General features: G+C 49.8%; 1 protein-coding gene across 4 annotated transcripts in view; it reads left to right on the top strand.

Annotated features, from left to right (window-relative positions):
• KBTBD11 (kelch repeat and BTB domain containing 11) overlaps nt 1-16680 on the top strand; it is a 29043-nt gene extending 12363 nt beyond the window's left edge. For 2 of the 4 annotated variants that reach the window (XM_037728723.1, XM_017501127.2), the window contains exons 2-3: nt 9207-9762; nt 9794-15811. In XM_037728723.1, coding sequence (XP_037584651.1) covers nt 10090-11982 — 1893 coding nt within the window. In that variant the 5' untranslated portion in view covers nt 9207-9762; nt 9794-10089 and the 3' untranslated portion in view covers nt 11983-15811. Of the gene's footprint in view, nt 1-9206; nt 9763-9793; nt 15812-16667 lie in introns of those variants that run through there. The other 2 variants (XR_005195848.1, XR_005195847.1) reach the window with 2 other exon arrangements.
• Nucleotides 16681-17530: the final 850 nt, after the last annotated feature.

The following is a 17530-nucleotide window of genomic DNA, read 5'->3' as shown; positions in this document are numbered from 1 at the left end:
GGTGCCCGGAGTCTGTCTGGGTAGATGCTGCGGGGGCCTTGGCACCCTCTTATTGTCCTGCTGGTGGTGGTGGTGGAGGTGTCTGTAGTTTAGTAATGACCTTGTTCTTGGGAGGCAACTCCCGCCTGCATCTGGAAGGCTTGCTAGGGCAGCACTGTACCATGCTCTTTATAAACACCCTGTTTAACTGCAAGACAGTCGGTGAAGTAGGCTTTTGTTTTTAGGAGAAGGATTACAGTTTCCAGGGATGGGAATCCCTGCACACTAGCCTAAGCTGGAAATGGCATTTATTAGCACACTTACCTCAGAAGTACCCCGAAGCTGTCCTTCAGCACCCCTTGCTTCAGGGTCTCCCTCTCTTGTCCTCTTCCCATTTCTTAGTTTTCTGCTCTGTGTGTTGTTTCATTTCTTCTGCTGGAGATAATGAGCTTTCCCTTGATTCCAGCTCTGTGATCTGTGAGGGCAAGGCCTTGCTCCTGCATCAGCCCAAAGGTCAGTGCCTGGCCAGAAGCTGTGCTCTCCCCACACTAGATCCAGAGACTTCAGGGTATCTTGTGGGTAGGGAGCTGTAAGCAGCAGCCCAGCCAAGATCCTGAGGCCTGCCTCCTGGGGTCCCACCCTTCGCTAAGGGAGACAAGTGACCGAGTGGCAGAGGATGTGCCCACTGGTGAGAAGGGCTTCTCGTTGTAGGATGAGATTGCTGAATTGAGCAAATCGCCTGGGCTCTTGGTGGGATTAAGTTACAGGGAAGAGACTCTGTCCTGGGTGTGTCTGACACCAAAGGGAAGGCTTTGAAAACTCATTGACCTTCCTGGAGCTTTGCCAACGTGTGCTTATTTCATCCTGGTAAAAATACAGTGAGGCGGGCATCACACATAAGGAAATGTCAGAGACGGGAAATCATCTGCCGAAGGGGCCTTTCGTTGTGGAACGTCTCACTTTCAAGCCTACCCTCCATCTTCTGAAAGGTGCCTGAGCAGCACTGGGTTTTCACAGACGACAAGCGCTCCTGGACTCTGGTCCCACCTGCTCATTCCGTCAGTTAGAGGGGCAGGTTCCTGCCAGGCTTTGTCACTGCCTGAAGGGAAGTGCCAGTGAGCTTCCTCATCCCTGAGCTCGGGTTTTCTCAACTGTAAGAGGGGGCAGTGTTGTCTGCCTCCTGGGGTGTTTGGAGACTGTGTGGTCACTGATGTCACCTGCACAGTTCCTGCATGCAGTAAAAAAACAAAACAAAACAAAATGTTAATTCCTCCACGTTACCCAGGCATCCCCCAGATACACTCAGAGGAGGAACAGGCAGGGGAGGAAGGGCAGGACAGATGCGGAGGAGGGGAGTGAGCTCGATGGAGCCTTTTTCTTAAATTGGAAGGGGTGGTGGGAAACACAGGCTGGAGATATAGGTACCTGGAGAGATTTCCCATGGTTGGAAATGCACTCCATAGTTTAGGAATATTTAAAATCATGCATGTTCATGATAGATTACAAAAATGTGTAAAGAGTAAAAAAAAAATCATCGTCCCAATCCCCATCCTTATTTTCATACCTTTCTTTCTTTCTACATGTTAAAAACTTTTCAAGTTGGTCTATGCTTTAAAACCCACAACTTTTTATGATTATAGAAGCAGCATATATTTATTTTAGAAAATACTGAAACTCAGCATTTTATTTAGGAGATAATAAAACCTATCTGTAATACAATATCCAGATATAATTACTGATCTCTTTTTTTTTTAAACCCTCTTTTTTGTGAGATAGCTCATACTTGGAGCTGTCATGTGAATACTATCTTAATCTGCCATTCTTTGTGTAGTTTAAAAACTTGCTTTTATTTTATTATTATTTTTTTGAGACACAGTCTCATTCTGTTGCCCAGGCTGGAGTGCAGTGACATGATCTTGACTCACTGCAGCCTTGACCTGCAGGGCTCAAGTGATCCTCTGACCTCAGCCTATCAAGTAGCTAGGACTACAGATGCTACACGCCACCACACTCAGCTATTTTGTTTTGTATTTTTGGTAGGGACAGGGTCTCACCACGTTGCCCAGGCTGGCCTTGAACTCCTGACCTCAGGTTATAGTCCCACCTCAGCCTCCTGCAGTGCTGGGATTACAGGAATGAGGCACCATGCCCAGCCTCTATGGTTTCATCTTGAGTATTTTCAGAGTTCTCATTGTTTTACTTTCCCTGGTTAACATCCATTCATCTATCCATCTATCCATCCATCTGTCCATCCATCCATCCATCCGTCCATCTGTCCATCTATCCATCCATCCATCTGGCAGGTTGTCCTTACAGAGCACAGCCTGTACTAATGGTAGAGTGAAAGGTAATCCTCCTTTTTGTGAATTTTATGTTTTTATGGAAAAGGATGACACATATACCTCCCGATCTGTAATGATACTATGTGGTGCTAAAATAAGACTTTCTCTGCAAACACAGACTGTACAGCAACTAAAATCAGAAGTGAGGAAGGCTTATTAGAGAACGTACCATGGGAGCTTGAGCTTAAAGAATGAACAAGAATTCTGCTTCTCAAACCAGGATGGGGGTTGTCTTAGGCAGCGAGAATTGCACAGGCAAAAGCTCTACTATTAATATACGAATACACAAATATGCCCTACGTGTACACACACACACACACACACACACACACACACACACACCCACCCCTGTAGGCAGGTTATCAGGGCAGCCACGGGCAATTCCATGAGCTCATGCAGGAGGACAGAGGGGTGTGAGGCATGAGGGTGGGTGAATTGGGAGCATATTGCTCAATACTTTATTTACTGGCCTACAGAGCTTGGACTTCAAGAATATCTATTATATAAAAGCTCTTCAGGAAATTCCCAATGATTTTACTTCTTCCAATTAAGTCCTGCTATGAGATTCACCCTACTGTTACTCCCCTAAATGACTCCCAGGAGGGCAGGTGGGGGCAGCTGGTGGAGCCGGGCCAGGCCTGCCCCAGGACCCAGTGCTGCCCCATCTCCCGCTGTGTCACGCTCAGAACTGAGCAGAGCACCCTGACTTGCTGGGTTGTGTCTACAGGATGCAGGGGCAATGGGCGACCCATCTGAACATCCTGGAGGCTTCGCTCAACCACTTCATGGCTGTAGCAGGCATCAGCTCGGACGGGGCCTGGAGTCTGAATGACTCAAGAGGCGTCATGGTGCAGTGGCTGATGGTGTGGGCAGTGGAACCAGTTGCTTGGCTCATTTCTGGCTCTGTCCCTTAAAACTGCATGGCTTATAGGACGCATGATGTTGGTAAAATCACATAAATGGCTGATCACAACACTGCCCTCCCAGAAGGCTCATGAGGGTCCTGTGTGTTGATATAACACACAACAGAACATTGCCGGCAAAATAGACGTCTGCTGCTCTGTATCTTTGGACTCAAGGTCATGCCGCAGTTCAGCTGGTCTCCTAGGAGGTCCTTCATAAAAAATAAGCTAAAAGAGACCAGGTGGGGTGGCTCATGCTTGTAATCCCAGCACTTTGGGAGCCCGAGGTGGGTGGATCACTTGAGGTCAGGAATTCGAGGTCAGCCTGGCCAACATGGTGAAACCCCGTCTCTACTAGAAATAAAAAATTAGCTGGGCGTGGTGGCAGGTGCCTGTAATACCAGCTACTCGGGAGGCTGAGGTAGCAGAATCGCTTGAACCCAGGGGGCAGAGGTTGCAGTGAGCCGAGATTGTGCTATTGCATTACAGCCTAGGCAACAAGGGAGAGACTCTGTCTCAAAAAAAAAAAAAAAGCTACAAGAGTATAGATTGTGCTCTGGTGGGACAGACTCTAATGAATGTTGCTTGATGTATCATGGGACATTCACTTATTCATTCAATGACTCACCAAACTCCACCCCGCAGCAGACACCCTCCCCATTTCTAAACTACACAGAAAATACTGCCTACAATTGGTTTTAGTTTTCTTCTATCCACGTAGTATCTCATTGCTTGAACCACTGTAGGTATCCTAAAGGCAGACACTAACAGCAGAAGCCACTTTTCTCATCCTCCAGGACAGCACAGAACCTCGCTTTTAGTAGCCGTATGGCGAAGTTAAATATGGGATGCATTTTACAAGGAAAATGTATTTCCTGAGTGGTGTATCCTGGCTAGCTTTAGGCTGTGTAATGCTGTACATTTTGATTGTCTTCCTTACACTATTTTCTGTGCCTTAAAGAGTCCTGAGAAAATGTGGATTAGGGCTGGGTGTAAGGACAGCTACTTCCACAGAGCATCGGTGTCCACAATGGCACCGACTCCCTCCTTGCTGTACCCTCCTTCGGTCCTGCCTGCCCAGAAGCCATGGACCAGTTTTCACTTAGGCCTAGAGAAGAAATAACCTTGAAAAGCAGTATTTGTAGGAACAGTTGAAAGTGAATCAATACATTGAATCAAAGAGAAATCCTGAGTGGGTGTGATGGCCCACACCCGTAGTCCCAGCAAATTTAGGAGGCTGAGGCAGGTGGATCACTTAAGCCTGGAAGTTCAAGACTACCCTGGGCAACATAGTGAGATTCCCGTTTCTACTAAACGTACAAAAATTAGCCAGCTATGGTGGTGCACCCTGGTAGTCACAGCTACTTGGGAGGCTGAGGTGGGAGGATCTCTTGAGCCCAGGAGTTGAGGCTGCAGTAAGCCATGATTGTGCCACTGTCCTCCAGCCTGGATAACAGAGCAAAATCCTGTCTCAAAAAACAAACAAAAGAAATCCTGAGATTCCATGCAAGTTTCTAAGGCACTATAATTTTTCTTAGATTTATGGCTTTTCTTTCTTAATTAACCTCTCAATTCATTGGCTATTTAACTGTGTAAATGGCGTCTTTTTGGTGATGTTGGAGGCCATGTGGGCACGGCCCAGGTTCTATTCCCAGCAACGCTGTGGTCTCATGGGGGGGGGTGGAAGGACACAGGCAAAGCATGGAAGACGCTGGAAGGAATTTTTCTTTTTCTTTTTTTTTTTTTTTGAGATGGAGTTTTACTCTTGTTGCCTAAACTGGAGCACAATCGTGTGATCTCAGCTCACTGCAACCTCCCACTCCCAGTTTCAAGCAATTCCTCTACCTCAAGCAATTCTCCTGAGTAGCTGGGATTACAGGCCTGTGCCAGCAAGCCCAGCTAATTTTGTATTTTTTTTTTTAGTAGAGACGGGGTTTTGCCATATTGGCCAGGCTGGACTTGAACTCCTGACCTCAGGCAATCCACCCACCCCGTCGTAGCCTCCTCAAGTTTTGGGATTAGAGGTGTGAGCCACCATGCCCAGCCAACGGACTTTCTTAGAAGCAAAACATACCATAGAAGTTTACATAAACTCCCTAAGTCAATTATCGCATTCTTTTAAAAAATTAAGCTGACCGTAATTAATTGAAAGGAAGATTCTATTTAGCAACCGGTATTATTAAAATAGAGCATGATATTTAATACTGAATAAACTAATGTCCACATTAAATATATAATGTCCACATTGGGAAATCACATTTTTTAATTTGTATTAATAGTAAAAAAATGTATAGAAACTTAAAGTGTAGATATTTATAAGAAACTTACATCCTTTGGGGGAAAATACTACATTTTTTATTGTTTATATTGAACAATATTTATATTTGATTAGCCTTTGTTCTTATGAAATGATTTCCTAATTACCAGCAAGAAGTAAACTGGTCACTGCCCATCTCCCCCATGCCTCCCACGCCTTCCATAGAAACTGCAATGCTGACTTTCTGTGCATGGCCTGATTGTGACTCCACAAGTGGGTTCAGGAAACCCTTGTTGACAATTACCCAGGGAAAAAATCCTTCCAAACGTCCAGATTGGGGGGTGGGAGAGTTTCAGTTATTTCCCAGTAACAAGGATGGGCACCCTGTGCAGAACCTCAGGACGCCTCTTAGTGGAATTCTGATTCTAGAGCCAACCACAACATGGGGGTGGGGGAAATCCCTGACTTCCCATCCAAAGAAATCTGACCCTACCAGTCGACACAGTTGTTGACACCTCAGAGGGTTGCTAAATCCAAAAGACTGACTCCTCTCCGTCTATTTTAAGGTAAAAATTTCAGTAATAGGCCATTCTGGAAAATAAAAATGCAACCTCTTAATGTTGAGTTTCTTTTAATATCACTTGAGACAAAAAAGGGCCTCCTGCCTAACCTCTTATCCCACGTGGTGTCTGACACCACGTCCATTCTGCAGGGAGACCTGCGCAGGGCAGGCCTGTTTAGTGCCATGAGACCATCTACTGGAAAGGCTGCCCAGAGCCTCCTAGAGGGGACGGCGGAGGGCATCCAAGCCCCGGATGCAGCCATGCTGCTGCTCAACAGCGTAGCTGCAGATCTCGGTGTCAGAAACAACGCCGCTGATGGAGGTGGACAGGGACCTGCTGGCCTGATTTTGGCTGTGCGGCAGGTGATCAATCTCAGTGCAGTGGTGTCTAAGAAGCCTCATGGTTCCTCCTGGTGAGAGTTCGAGGCTGTACCATGCTGAGACCATCCCTGGCTCTGCCAGTTTGCTCTGTAACGTGAGCCAAATGGCAGGCAGGAGGATGGGGGTGGGGAGTGGGGATGACATCCATGGAATATGATAAGGCCACCACCTCTGCTGGAAAGGCCTCTCAGAAGGACACAATTTAATAATATATGTATATTGGAAAAGCAACATTAAGACCTCTTGAATCATTACCTTTGATATGATTGAGTTTTATTTTTTCTGGGGCCAGCTGGAATAAGAACCAGTTCTATCCCAGGTGTGAGTTGAACATCCCAAATCTGAAATTGAAGATGCTCCAAAATCTGAAATGTTTTGAGCGCTGACGTAATGCTCATTGGATCCTTTCAGATTTGGAGTTTTTGGAGTTGAAAATTAAGTATAAATGAAAATATTTTAAAATTCAAAAAATTGAAAATCCTAAAGAGCTCAGGCATTTGGGACGAGGGCTAGTCAGCCTCTAGCCAGACAGCTTCCTTTTTGGCATAGCAGAGATGGGTCCTTCGCTGCTGGGGGCACTGTGGGCTGCTTTCCAGTGTGTCTCTTTGTCATGGAGATGTCTCTCTTGCTTAACTGTAGTTACAACAAAATGTATACTTATCAAACACTCAGGCTTTGAACTGATTTCATAGGGCTTTTTAGGGCAGAGTTCCAAATTTAAGCTTTTAAAATCCATTTGGGGCCGGGCACGGTGGCTCACACCTGTTATTCCAGCACTTTGGGAGGCCGAGACAGGCGGATCATAAGGTCAGGAGATCAAGGCCATCCTGGCTAACACAGTAAAAGCCCATCTTCACTGAAAATAAAAAAAAAAATTAGCCGGGCATGGTGGCACGAGCCTGTAGTCCCAGCTACTCAGGAGGCTGAGGGAGAAGAATTGCTTGAACCTGGGAGGGAGAAGTTGCAGTGAGTCGAGACTGCGCCACTGTACTCCAGCCTGGGCAACAGAGTGAAATTCCGTCTAAAAAAAAAAAAATCCGTTTGACTGATTGCATGATTCCCTTCAGTATGTGATGATTAATTACATAAATTTGTCAGGACAGAGGCTCCTGTACATTGCAGGACAGTCCAGCCAAACAAAGAACTAGGGAGCTCTGAGACCCCTTTCCAGGCCAAGAAGAAAGTTTACTAGAGGGGATTTCTAAGGGCCATGTCCTCTGTATGTTACAGAAGCAGTGTTAAATGAATAAGCCAACTGAGACAGCTAGTTCTCGGATTTTATTTCAGATATGAGGTTCCTGTGTATTTATGATCTGATAGAAAAGTTTGTCTTAGTTTTGTTATCCCTCTCCTTTGCAAGACTCTGCTGGCTGGAAAGACTCTGCAGTCTTTGGGGCTGGGGCCCTTCACTGAGGCAGTTTCACAGCTCTTCCAGTTTGGGTCACCCTTGCATTGTGGTCCTTTCCCTGGTGCCAGACACAGGGGACCCTTGTGTCCGGCTCAGCCATTGTCTGTGACCTATCCTGGGGCTTAGAGCTTCAGAGTTCTCAAAAACCATCTTAATATTACATTCTCCAGGCATCTTATGACAATTCTGTGCACATAGGGAGTGTGACAACATTTTATTGTAAAAGACAGAGGGAGGGAGAGAAAGAAAGAGATGAGGAGAGTTAGATATCTGGAGTTTCCAACTTGAAGACACTTTTATTTCTGAGAATACTCGGGAAGCCTTTTCAGGGACAGAGTGGCAGAAAGAGCAGGGCATTTATAGTAACCAGGTAATGCTATTATGTATAGTAAGTGGAACATCAGAAGATGTTGGGGGGCCTAAGCATCATTTTTCCTATTTCACTTGAGAGGTGAACACGCAATCTGTATAAAGGTAAGCGTGGTCATGTTTGGTATGTCTTTGTTGTCCACATAATTTTCTTTAGAAAGCCAGAATAAAGTTGGCTTATGTGGACTCTAAGACGTCTAAGTTTCTTTCCAGCATCTTAGGGAGTGTCCGTGAAGTGTTTGCCAATTTGGGAAAGATATTTGATTTTATTCTATAATTAATCTGCCAGCACTCACATCTGCCTTCCGCTTACTTCATTCAGTCTTTCTGCTCTGATTTTTCTTTTGCTGCATTTAGGCTGTTTGGATAATTGGTTCTCTGAGGTTTTTCAGGGTTGTAATTCTAAGAATTTAAACAGATTTAGGAGTTGGAGCCATTTTGGGTCCCTGAATTCATGCTTTTGGCTGAAGCTGATTCCAGAGATGCATCCTAGCCCTGTCTACAAATAGTTGTAACCAAATTTGAAATAATTAACTGGGAAACACTGAAAGAAAACTGTGATCTGTTAAAAAATTGATAAAATCACACAGTCCAGTGATGCTTTCTCACTAAAGGAGTTCTCGATGCTACTTGCGCTTTTTATGTTGAAAACAGGAAATTGTTGATATTCCACTGCTTTTGACCTACAAAACTAGCAACTTCATATGGTTCAACTGATGTATGTTGGGCCATAATGTTTGGTGGTGCCTACTCCTTGAACTGGGTTCTCCTTCTTAGTCCTCAAAATCAGGAGAATAATATCGAGAGGGCAGTTAAAAATATACCTAAATAATTCTGCATGTCTTATTCATCAAACTCTCCAGCAGAGAAAAATCACAGCCCCTTTACCACTAAAACTGAATTCTATAATCTGAACATTGGAGAGGGAAGGGTGGTAGATTCCACTGACACGAAATAACCTTACTGAAAAATGCACAAATATCCTCTCTTTTTGTCCCATGAACAGGAACAAGAGTATGGTGAGGTGACACGGAAACACCTGATATCCCAGCAAAGGAAGCTGCAGAGGAAGGGTCCTGCCCCATGAGTGAGGACGGCCTCCAGGAGCACAGCACTGTTTTAACACCCCCAGCAGTGAAAGACGGATAACCGGGTATATGGGGAGGTGTGGATGCATACACACGGGGTGAGCTCCTGAGACCAGGACACAGGACACAGGACCAGTATCCTCCCACTGACCTTGCAGTTGTGTAGCCAGAAGTGGGAGCCACAGAGAATGAGAGCCCACAGTGGGGCCCTTTTCCAGACATGAGGTTAAATCAAGGCTCTGAAGTTTGGGCCACAGCCAGTCTCAGCTTTCTGCATCCTGAGGGTGAGGTGATGTGTCGGAATGTGAAGTGAGTGAGCGAGCACGGACCCCTAAGGGCGAGGGTGCACCTGATACCTGGTCACCCAACGTTGCAGAGAGGTACAGCCAGTCACCCAGGCTGCAGAGAGAGACACTTGGTCACCCAGGCTGCAGAAAGAACTGCAATAAACTGCAGCTCCAGTACGTGCTGGATGTTGGCTGGCGTGGTCTTACGCCGGCTGGAGACCATTCACCAAGACTTTCTGGGCAGATTTAAAGTTGCTGGGGTTCAGAAGCTTAGCACGAGTTGGACACACCCCTCCTCGCAGGAGATGAGAGGGGAAGGGCAAGGGGGTAGCAGCGTGTGAGATCCCTCCCCTACACACACAAAAAAAAACAAAAAAAGCGTGGACACACAGAAGTGAAATCTGATCGCGTGCCAGGAAAAACTGTGAAGCTGGAAACCCCGGAGTGACGCTCGACCTTGGCCAGACCTGCGGGCTGCGGAGCCGGGGGCGTGTGGGTGCAGCACAGTCAAGCCATGGAGCACGCAGTGGCCCCCTGTGTCCTCTACCAGGGGACCGAGCCTGGGGCTGCGGGAGAGCCCGATCAGCCGCCTCCGGGCGCGGGGGAGGGCGAGAGCGAGGGCGCCGCGTCCTCAGCGCAGACACCCTGCAGTCTCAGCGCGTCCCTATGCTTCAGCTCCGGGGAGGAGTCCCCGCCGCAGTCCCGCTCCTCGGCGGCGGAAGGCGCGGCCACCTCCCCGCCCTCCAGCGGCGGCCCGCGGGTGGTGGAGCGGCAGTGGGAGGCCGGCAGCGCGGGAGCCGCGTCCCCGGAGGAGCTCGCGTCCCCCGAGGAGCGCGCGTGCCCGGAAGAGCCCGCGGCGGCGTCCCCTGAGCCGCGCGCCTGGATTGAGGACCCCACGTGCCCCGAGGAGCCCGCGCCCGTGCCCCCAGGGTTCGGGGCGGTATACGGGGAGCCGGACCTGGTTCTGGAGGTGTCGGGACGCCGGCTGCGCGCGCACAAGGCGGTGCTGGCGGCGCGCAGCGACTACTTCCGCGCGCGCGCGTCGCGGGACGTGCTGCGGGTGCAGGGCGTGAGCCTGGCGGCGCTGCGACTGCTTCTGGCCGACGCCTACAGCGGGCACATGGCGGGCGTGCGGCCCGACAACGTGGCCGAGGTGGTGGCCGGCGCGCGCCGACTGCAGCTGCCCGGAGCCGCGCAGCGCGCCACCGACGCCGTGGGGTCGCAGCTGAGCCTGGCCAACTGCTACGAGGTCTTGAGCGCGGCCAAGCGGCAGCGGCTGAACGAGCTGCGCGACGCCGCGTACCGCTTCATGAGCGACCACTACCTGGAGGTGCTACGGGAGCCCGCCGTGTTCGGGCGCCTGTCGGGCGCCGAGCGGGACCTGCTGCTGCGCCGCCGCCTGCGCGCCGGCCGCGCGCACCTCCTGGCCGCGGCGTTGGGGCCGGCCGGGGAGCGCGCGGGCAGCCGGCCGCAGAGCCCCTCGGGAGACTCGGACGCGCGCGGAGACGCGGCCGTCTACTGCTTCCACGCTGGGGCCGGGGAGTGGCGCGAGCTGACGCGGCTGCCCGAGGGCGCGCCGGCGCGGGGCTGCGGCCTGTGCGTCCTCTACAACTACCTCTTCGTGGCTGGCGGCGTGGCGCCCGCGGGCCCCGACGGCCGCGCCCGCCCTTCCGACCAGGTCTTCTGCTACAACCCCGCCACCGACACCTGGAGCGCCGTGCGGCCCCTGCGCCAGGCGCGCTCGCAGCTGCGGCTGCTGGCCCTGGACGGCCACCTCTACGCCGTGGGCGGCGAGTGCCTGCTCAGCGTGGAGCGCTACGACCCGCGCGCCGACCGCTGGGCCACGGTGGCGCCGCTGCCCCGGGGCGCCTTCGCTGTGGCACACGAGGCCACCGCCTGCAACGGCGAGATCTATGTGTCTGGAGGCTCGCTCTTCTACCGCCTGCTCAAGTACGACCCGCGGCGCGACGAGTGGCAGGAGTGCCCGTGCAGCAGCAGCCGCGAGCGGTCGGCCGATATGGTGGCCCTTGACGGGTTCATCTACCGCTTTGACCTGAGCAGTGGCCGCGGCGAGGCGCAGGCGGCGGGGCCGGGCGGCGGGGTAAGCGTGTCCCGCTACCACTGCCTGGCCAAGCAGTGGAGCCCGTGCGCCTCGCCCCTGCGCCCCCCCGGCGCCCCCGCGGGCCTGCAGCCCTTCCGCTGCGCTGCCCTGGACGGCGCCATCTACTGCGTGAGCCGCGCGGGCACCTGGCGCTTCCTGCCCGCCCGGGACTGCGAGGCCGGCGGCGACGCGGGCCAGGGCGGCGGCTTCGAGGCGCTGGGCGCCCCCTTGGACGCCCGGGGCGTGCTCATCCCGTTCACGCTCCGCCTGCCCGAGAAGCCCCAAGGAGAGCAGGGCACCGCGTAGGCCGGCGGGGTAGGCGGGCATCTCCCTGGGTGGAGGGGGCTTTGAGGCCAGCGGAGGACAGGTGGGGGGAGTCGGGGCCGCTGGTCGCGCTGGTCGTTTGGATGGTTTGAAGGAGCCCCACGGACGCTGGGCAAGGCCGCTTCCGCTTTGCTTTCCTTTTTGCTCCTCTTTGCTTGTGGGGGTCGATGCTGTGAGAACCAGGAGGTGTGCAGATGGGTCCCTTGACCGGATGCAGAAAAGGCCGTGGGATCCACAGGATACAGTGGGTGGACCTGGGGGTGCTGAGGCGTCCTGCAGCCGGCCCTGGGGTGTCCTGAACCCCTCAGTGCACCAAGGCTTCTCTTGGGGGCCTGGGGCCCTCAAGTAGGTCGCCGCCAACTACCAGTGGAAGTGCTCAGAGAAGGTCACGCTTTTTAATTTTGGCTTGAGATTTAAAATTGCAACTGATAAGTAAAGCTCTTTCTATTTTAGTTGAAAAGTTTGTACCACTATGTGCTTGCTTTGGTTGGCTCAACTCCAAAAAAAGTGATTTAATAAGCATTAAAGGTAAAATATTTGATTACCAGTAAAGGTTTATTGACCAATATGAATTGGAAGTATTTCCTTTTCCACACCATTGCTACTCAGACTCAACTTTCTACAGCAGCTCCGTCTCACTGTTGGACCAACAGGGCTTTGATATTTTCTGTTTAAAGGATGTTAACTGTGGTCAACGATGTAGTGTTGATTTACCGTTATTTAAATTTTAAGTCTTCAGTGGCTAAATGTTACCAAACAGCATATCATAAGTAGGAAAATCTTTCAGGGGTGTTTGTCTATCTAAAAAGCAATCTTCAGTAGCCCACTCTGTATGCCCAGCCACTTTCATATTTTGAAATGAGGTAAAATTCCAGAAAGGGAAAATAATTTTGTTCTGTAAAAATCTGTAGGCACATTTTGAACCCACTATTTCTGATGTTTTAAATATCGATTGTGTAGTTGTGATGAGGGAGAATAATTTTTACAATCACTATTAGAAAGTGGCTGAGTGACAGTGGGCATAGTAAGGTATATAACAAGGAAGTGACATGCTTGTGCACAGTAGGTTAGCAAGTAAACTGCATGTACTTAATTGAATTGAATTTGAAAATGCCCTAATAGAATTAACATGAGGCTCACTGCATTGATTGACAGGCTATGAGGCTTAAAAACAAATCAATTGGGTCATTCCTCATTTAACATTTTATTTCTCAAGTGTGTATATGGAGGACTTGCAAGTTTGAGGATGAGATACATGCTCACAAATAGAGGCAAACATTTGAACTCTGAAGCCAACCCATTTTCTTATTGAAAGAGGAAAATAAATGAAAGTTCATGGAACATCACTATATGAAATCATGCCTACTTTAATATTATTTGTTTGTTAAGCCAGTGACGGGAACTGCCATCTCTGTAGAAATTGGTGGGTAATTGAAAAATAGGTTACGCTTTTTAAAGAGTCTGTGGTTATGAGAGGCTCAGTTAAGTGTGTTTAGAAGTGATCAGCTTGGATCTTATGCATGACTCAGGGACTGGAATTTATGATCTGGATTAGAGTATGTTCTGGGGATGTGTTTGCTTGCCCGTGGTTACTCATGAAATGAGATGATAGATTGGCAACTTGGTTAATCATCTTGGGAAAGAAAAACCACACTATATTGCCTGACTTTATTGGCCTTTTATAGGAGTATACTGGAGAAATGGTTGTAGGAACAGTACAGCAAAAAGAAACAAATAATGTCCATTTTAAGCAATGTACCATTTACACTGTCTTGCATTTTCCACTAGAATTTTATTGGTAGAAATTTTTATATGAAATGGGACCCGGACCAAGCTAATATTTTCAGTCCTTAAAAATCAAACTCATACGCTGTTATCACTGTGATTTTACTTGTGAAATCATTCCTGTACAGTGTTTATTGTTTGAAAATGAAATGTGGAAATTGGGCTTCCAAAGTAACACTGTCCCTGGAAGAGGACATGAGAAGTGGTGGATGCTGTCGGGTGGGGGCAGCTGCACCGTCAGGTGCCCCCAGGAGTTCCTGAGGCTTTCCAGCATTTCATTTAGTGAAGGAACGCCCACAGTAGCATAGCACCACTTCCTGTGGGGCCCTGTAGCAAAGCCCAAGGCACTCCCCATCACCTTTTCACAATAAAATGCACAAAAAACCTAAAGAATAAGAGAAAAGAATTTATACCAATCATTAAAGGATGTTCAGCCAAACTATTTTGGAAATACATAGAATAGTATACGCAACATTTCTAAATAGTAGTATCACATAAAAACACACACTAGAGGACCTGCCTTGCCACCAGCAGCGTTTTTGCTTTTTGGGGGCCAGTACCTGGGTTGTGGAGCCACTAGTGTTTGCACCCATGAAACAAAGGGAAAAGCCACACCCTCCAAGACTTTGATTCCAGGACTGCTGGTGGGAGGGCAGAGGTATTTGCTGAGACTGACTGGCAATGTCTGATGCTCCAGGTAGGATCTTTTCCAATTCAGAGTGGTGTTCTATGTCTGCGTCCAACACTGTGTAGGAAAAAGGTTGTACAAAAATATTGCTGATCGTCTACGCGTTAAAAGAGTCAGATGAGGCTAGTGCCTTGATGACAGCTATCCACACTTCTCGTGAAATTAACCCATACACAGGGGTGTTTCCAAATGTCTGAAAAGGCAGTGGTGTCTTCTGGGGAAAATGTTATGCACGGAAGCCTGACCTTTTGCTTCGTTGACAGCAGTTCCTTCTGTATTGCCAATCAAGGTTCATTTGGGATGCAGAGGAATGAGCTTGAGCCTTCCTCCTTTTCCTTCTGGTTTTATTCTTCATCTTGAGAACAGCCCTCCACTCCACACTGCTTACTGCAGCTGTGTAGAGCTGGGATTTGGAACTTAAGGATTTGGTTTCTGAGTCTGTGGAGGCACTGACTTCTTTTCCTGTAAGAAAATGAATGTTATGGAAATTCTTTGGCTACTTAACTAAAACTCATGACTGTATCAGTTTGGCTACAAATACTTGAGTAAGAAATTAATCATCTGCGCTGTTTCTGCTAATATTTGGTGTCATTACTAATTCTGGCAGCAGCCGTTGAATCTGTCAGTCTTAGTTAACTTCCTGTAAACGATTTGGAAATACGATGTTTTTGACGTTCTTTTGTCTTTTCCTGAAATCAAGATATATTCAAGACATAATCTCTTGTAAGATCTTAGTGGAGGAAACATAAACAGAAGTGCATTTTTGTGTTCTTGTTTACTTTAGATGCTTTCCAACTTACAAAAAGTTTTATTTTGGGGTTAAAAATCAGTCAACTTTCTAGTTTTCCCCTTTCTTCTGCAATATTATTATTCATAAGAAGATAACACGAGCTGAAAATGGAAATCTGCGGTTGTTTCATTTGCGTTGAATTTATTTCAGCGGCCACATTATTTCCACTTTTTCTACATGGGGAGGAAGTCCAGACTGTGCAGGCTTCAGGCACCCAGCACAGACCCTGTGCCGGCAGGTGCTTCTGACTCGCTAAGTGAATGGATTTGGATGGAACGGACATAAAACAGGAGATGGGTTCTCATGTGAGATCAAAGCTTCTCCAAAGCCTGTTCAAGCTCTACGTGGTTCTCAAATGTTACCATTTATTAAAGGTAAACTACATGTGTTGAAGGCCAAGTTCAGGCCAGCTGTTAAAATCTGTGTAGTGAATGTATTTATTAATGCTTGAGTTGTAAAATCCTCGGCATAAATAGTGCACAGCCCTGTATATGTGTCAGTTCATGCCGAGATGAAATAAATCACTCGGGAAGTGCCAGTGCTGCTGACGTGTGTCCAGGTTGTCTTTCTCTTTCTCTGCAGTGAGCGTCAGATGAGGTGTGCTCTCTCCTGTGAACCGGGGATCCTAGCGCTGCTTGTGGGACCCACGGCTGACACCTGTGCTTGCAGCCTCCTGAAGCTCCCCCCGCACAGAGGTTCTAAGTTGGGGTGTCCCTTACCACTTGCCACTCGATTCCTCAGTCCGTCCACGGGTCCCAGCGGGGGGTCATGGCACACCACACAGGGCCTCAGGAGCACCAGGATGGGCAGCACAGGAGCAAGTGGAAGCCAAGGCCAGCACCTTGACTGGTTCCCAGGAGGCAGGCCAGGGCAGAGGGAGCTGCTTCGCTGCGTGGGTTTCAGCCATTCCAGTGGGCTTTGGGCTATCACAGTGGTCTCCAGTTGCCTGGTACCGGGCCCAGGGGTGCTGCAGGGCAGGGCTTGTGTGTGAGAGTAGCTGAGGAAGGGTTGGGGTGTGGACTTTGGCCAGTTGGTTTATGAGCTCCCAGCCAAGCCCTTCCCATCTCTTAAGAATGGGCTGACCCTGGGAGAACAGCATGTCCCAGGCCAGGCCAGCAAGCTCTGTAAGATGCCAAAATGTCACAAAATACAGAAAATGAAAGAAGTGATCAGTAGGACCACCAAGTGTAGTCCCCTTACCCTGGAGCGGGTCAGGGAGGTACTAGGGTGGGCCGGTAAGAGCATTGGGGCCATCCCGGGTCTTCCCCGGCGTCCCGTTCCCTTCCACCCGCATTGCCTCCTCCATGAAAGTTCCCAGGTGCGCTGGGGCTTGGGGGAGCTAACCTAGAACAGGTCCTCCTGCCCACCCCCCAGGTGAGAATGAACTGAGAAATGGCTCAGAAGCCAGGCAGGTGGGACCCACAGCCATGGCCTCACCCACAGCGACTATGCCAGAGGGTGGTGCTGGGTTTGCAGCCACGTGGGCTTGTAAAGGCCACCCAAGTTAGCACATTCACCTCCCCACCCACCCCAGCGTGACAGACGCACTCACTCCCCACCCCCGGGTGTCAGACACACTCACCCCCCCCACCACAGGGTGTCTGATGGACTCACCCCCACTCCAGGCGGTCAGACACACCCCCATTCCAGGGTGTCAGATGCGCTCACCCCCCACCCCAGGGTGTCAGATGCACTCATTCCCCACCCACCTAGGGTGTCAGGGCACCAGGACTCCTGTGATGCAGCTCCCAGAACTCCCTGTGAGTGGGTGCAGAGCCCTGCTTGGGGGCAGGTCCCACAGGAGAGCCCAGTTGTGAGGGGGGAGCTGCTCCCCAGGATTCTCGCCTGGGAAGAAGGGGCTGAAGTAGGGGCTGCAGAGAGGCCAGGACCAGGAGACTTGGAAACTCCCTTCCCATGGAAACAGATTTGGAGCTGCATTCCCCAGGGACGCATCTGTCCTCTCTGGGGCGCTCAATGTCCTGGGGGAGCACAGAGGAGCCTTTGCATGTTTCTGAGCTGTTGGAGCTTAGCAATCACCCTCTGCCCTCAGACTGGGTTTCAGGGCTGAGGTTGGATTAGAATGTTAAATATGGGGCCCTGGACACAGGGTTTGGGGTTTTTGGGACCCCATGGCCTCTGTTGTCTCCAATGCCAGCCCTGAGGGCCAAGTATGGTCTTTGAACCCAACGTGGCACAGGAGGGGTGGCCTCGAGCCTCACACCAATGCTAGAAAAGGACAAGGGACTCTCAGGCTTGTGGGGGTCTTC

The sequence above is a fragment of the Cebus imitator genome, unplaced genomic scaffold (assembly GCF_001604975.1).
Source record: "Cebus imitator isolate Cc_AM_T3 unplaced genomic scaffold, Cebus_imitator-1.0 Scaffold279, whole genome shotgun sequence".
In the NCBI taxonomy this organism is placed as follows: Eukaryota; Metazoa; Chordata; class Mammalia; order Primates; family Cebidae; genus Cebus; species Cebus imitator.
This window is presented reverse-complemented; position numbering and strand designations above follow the sequence as displayed.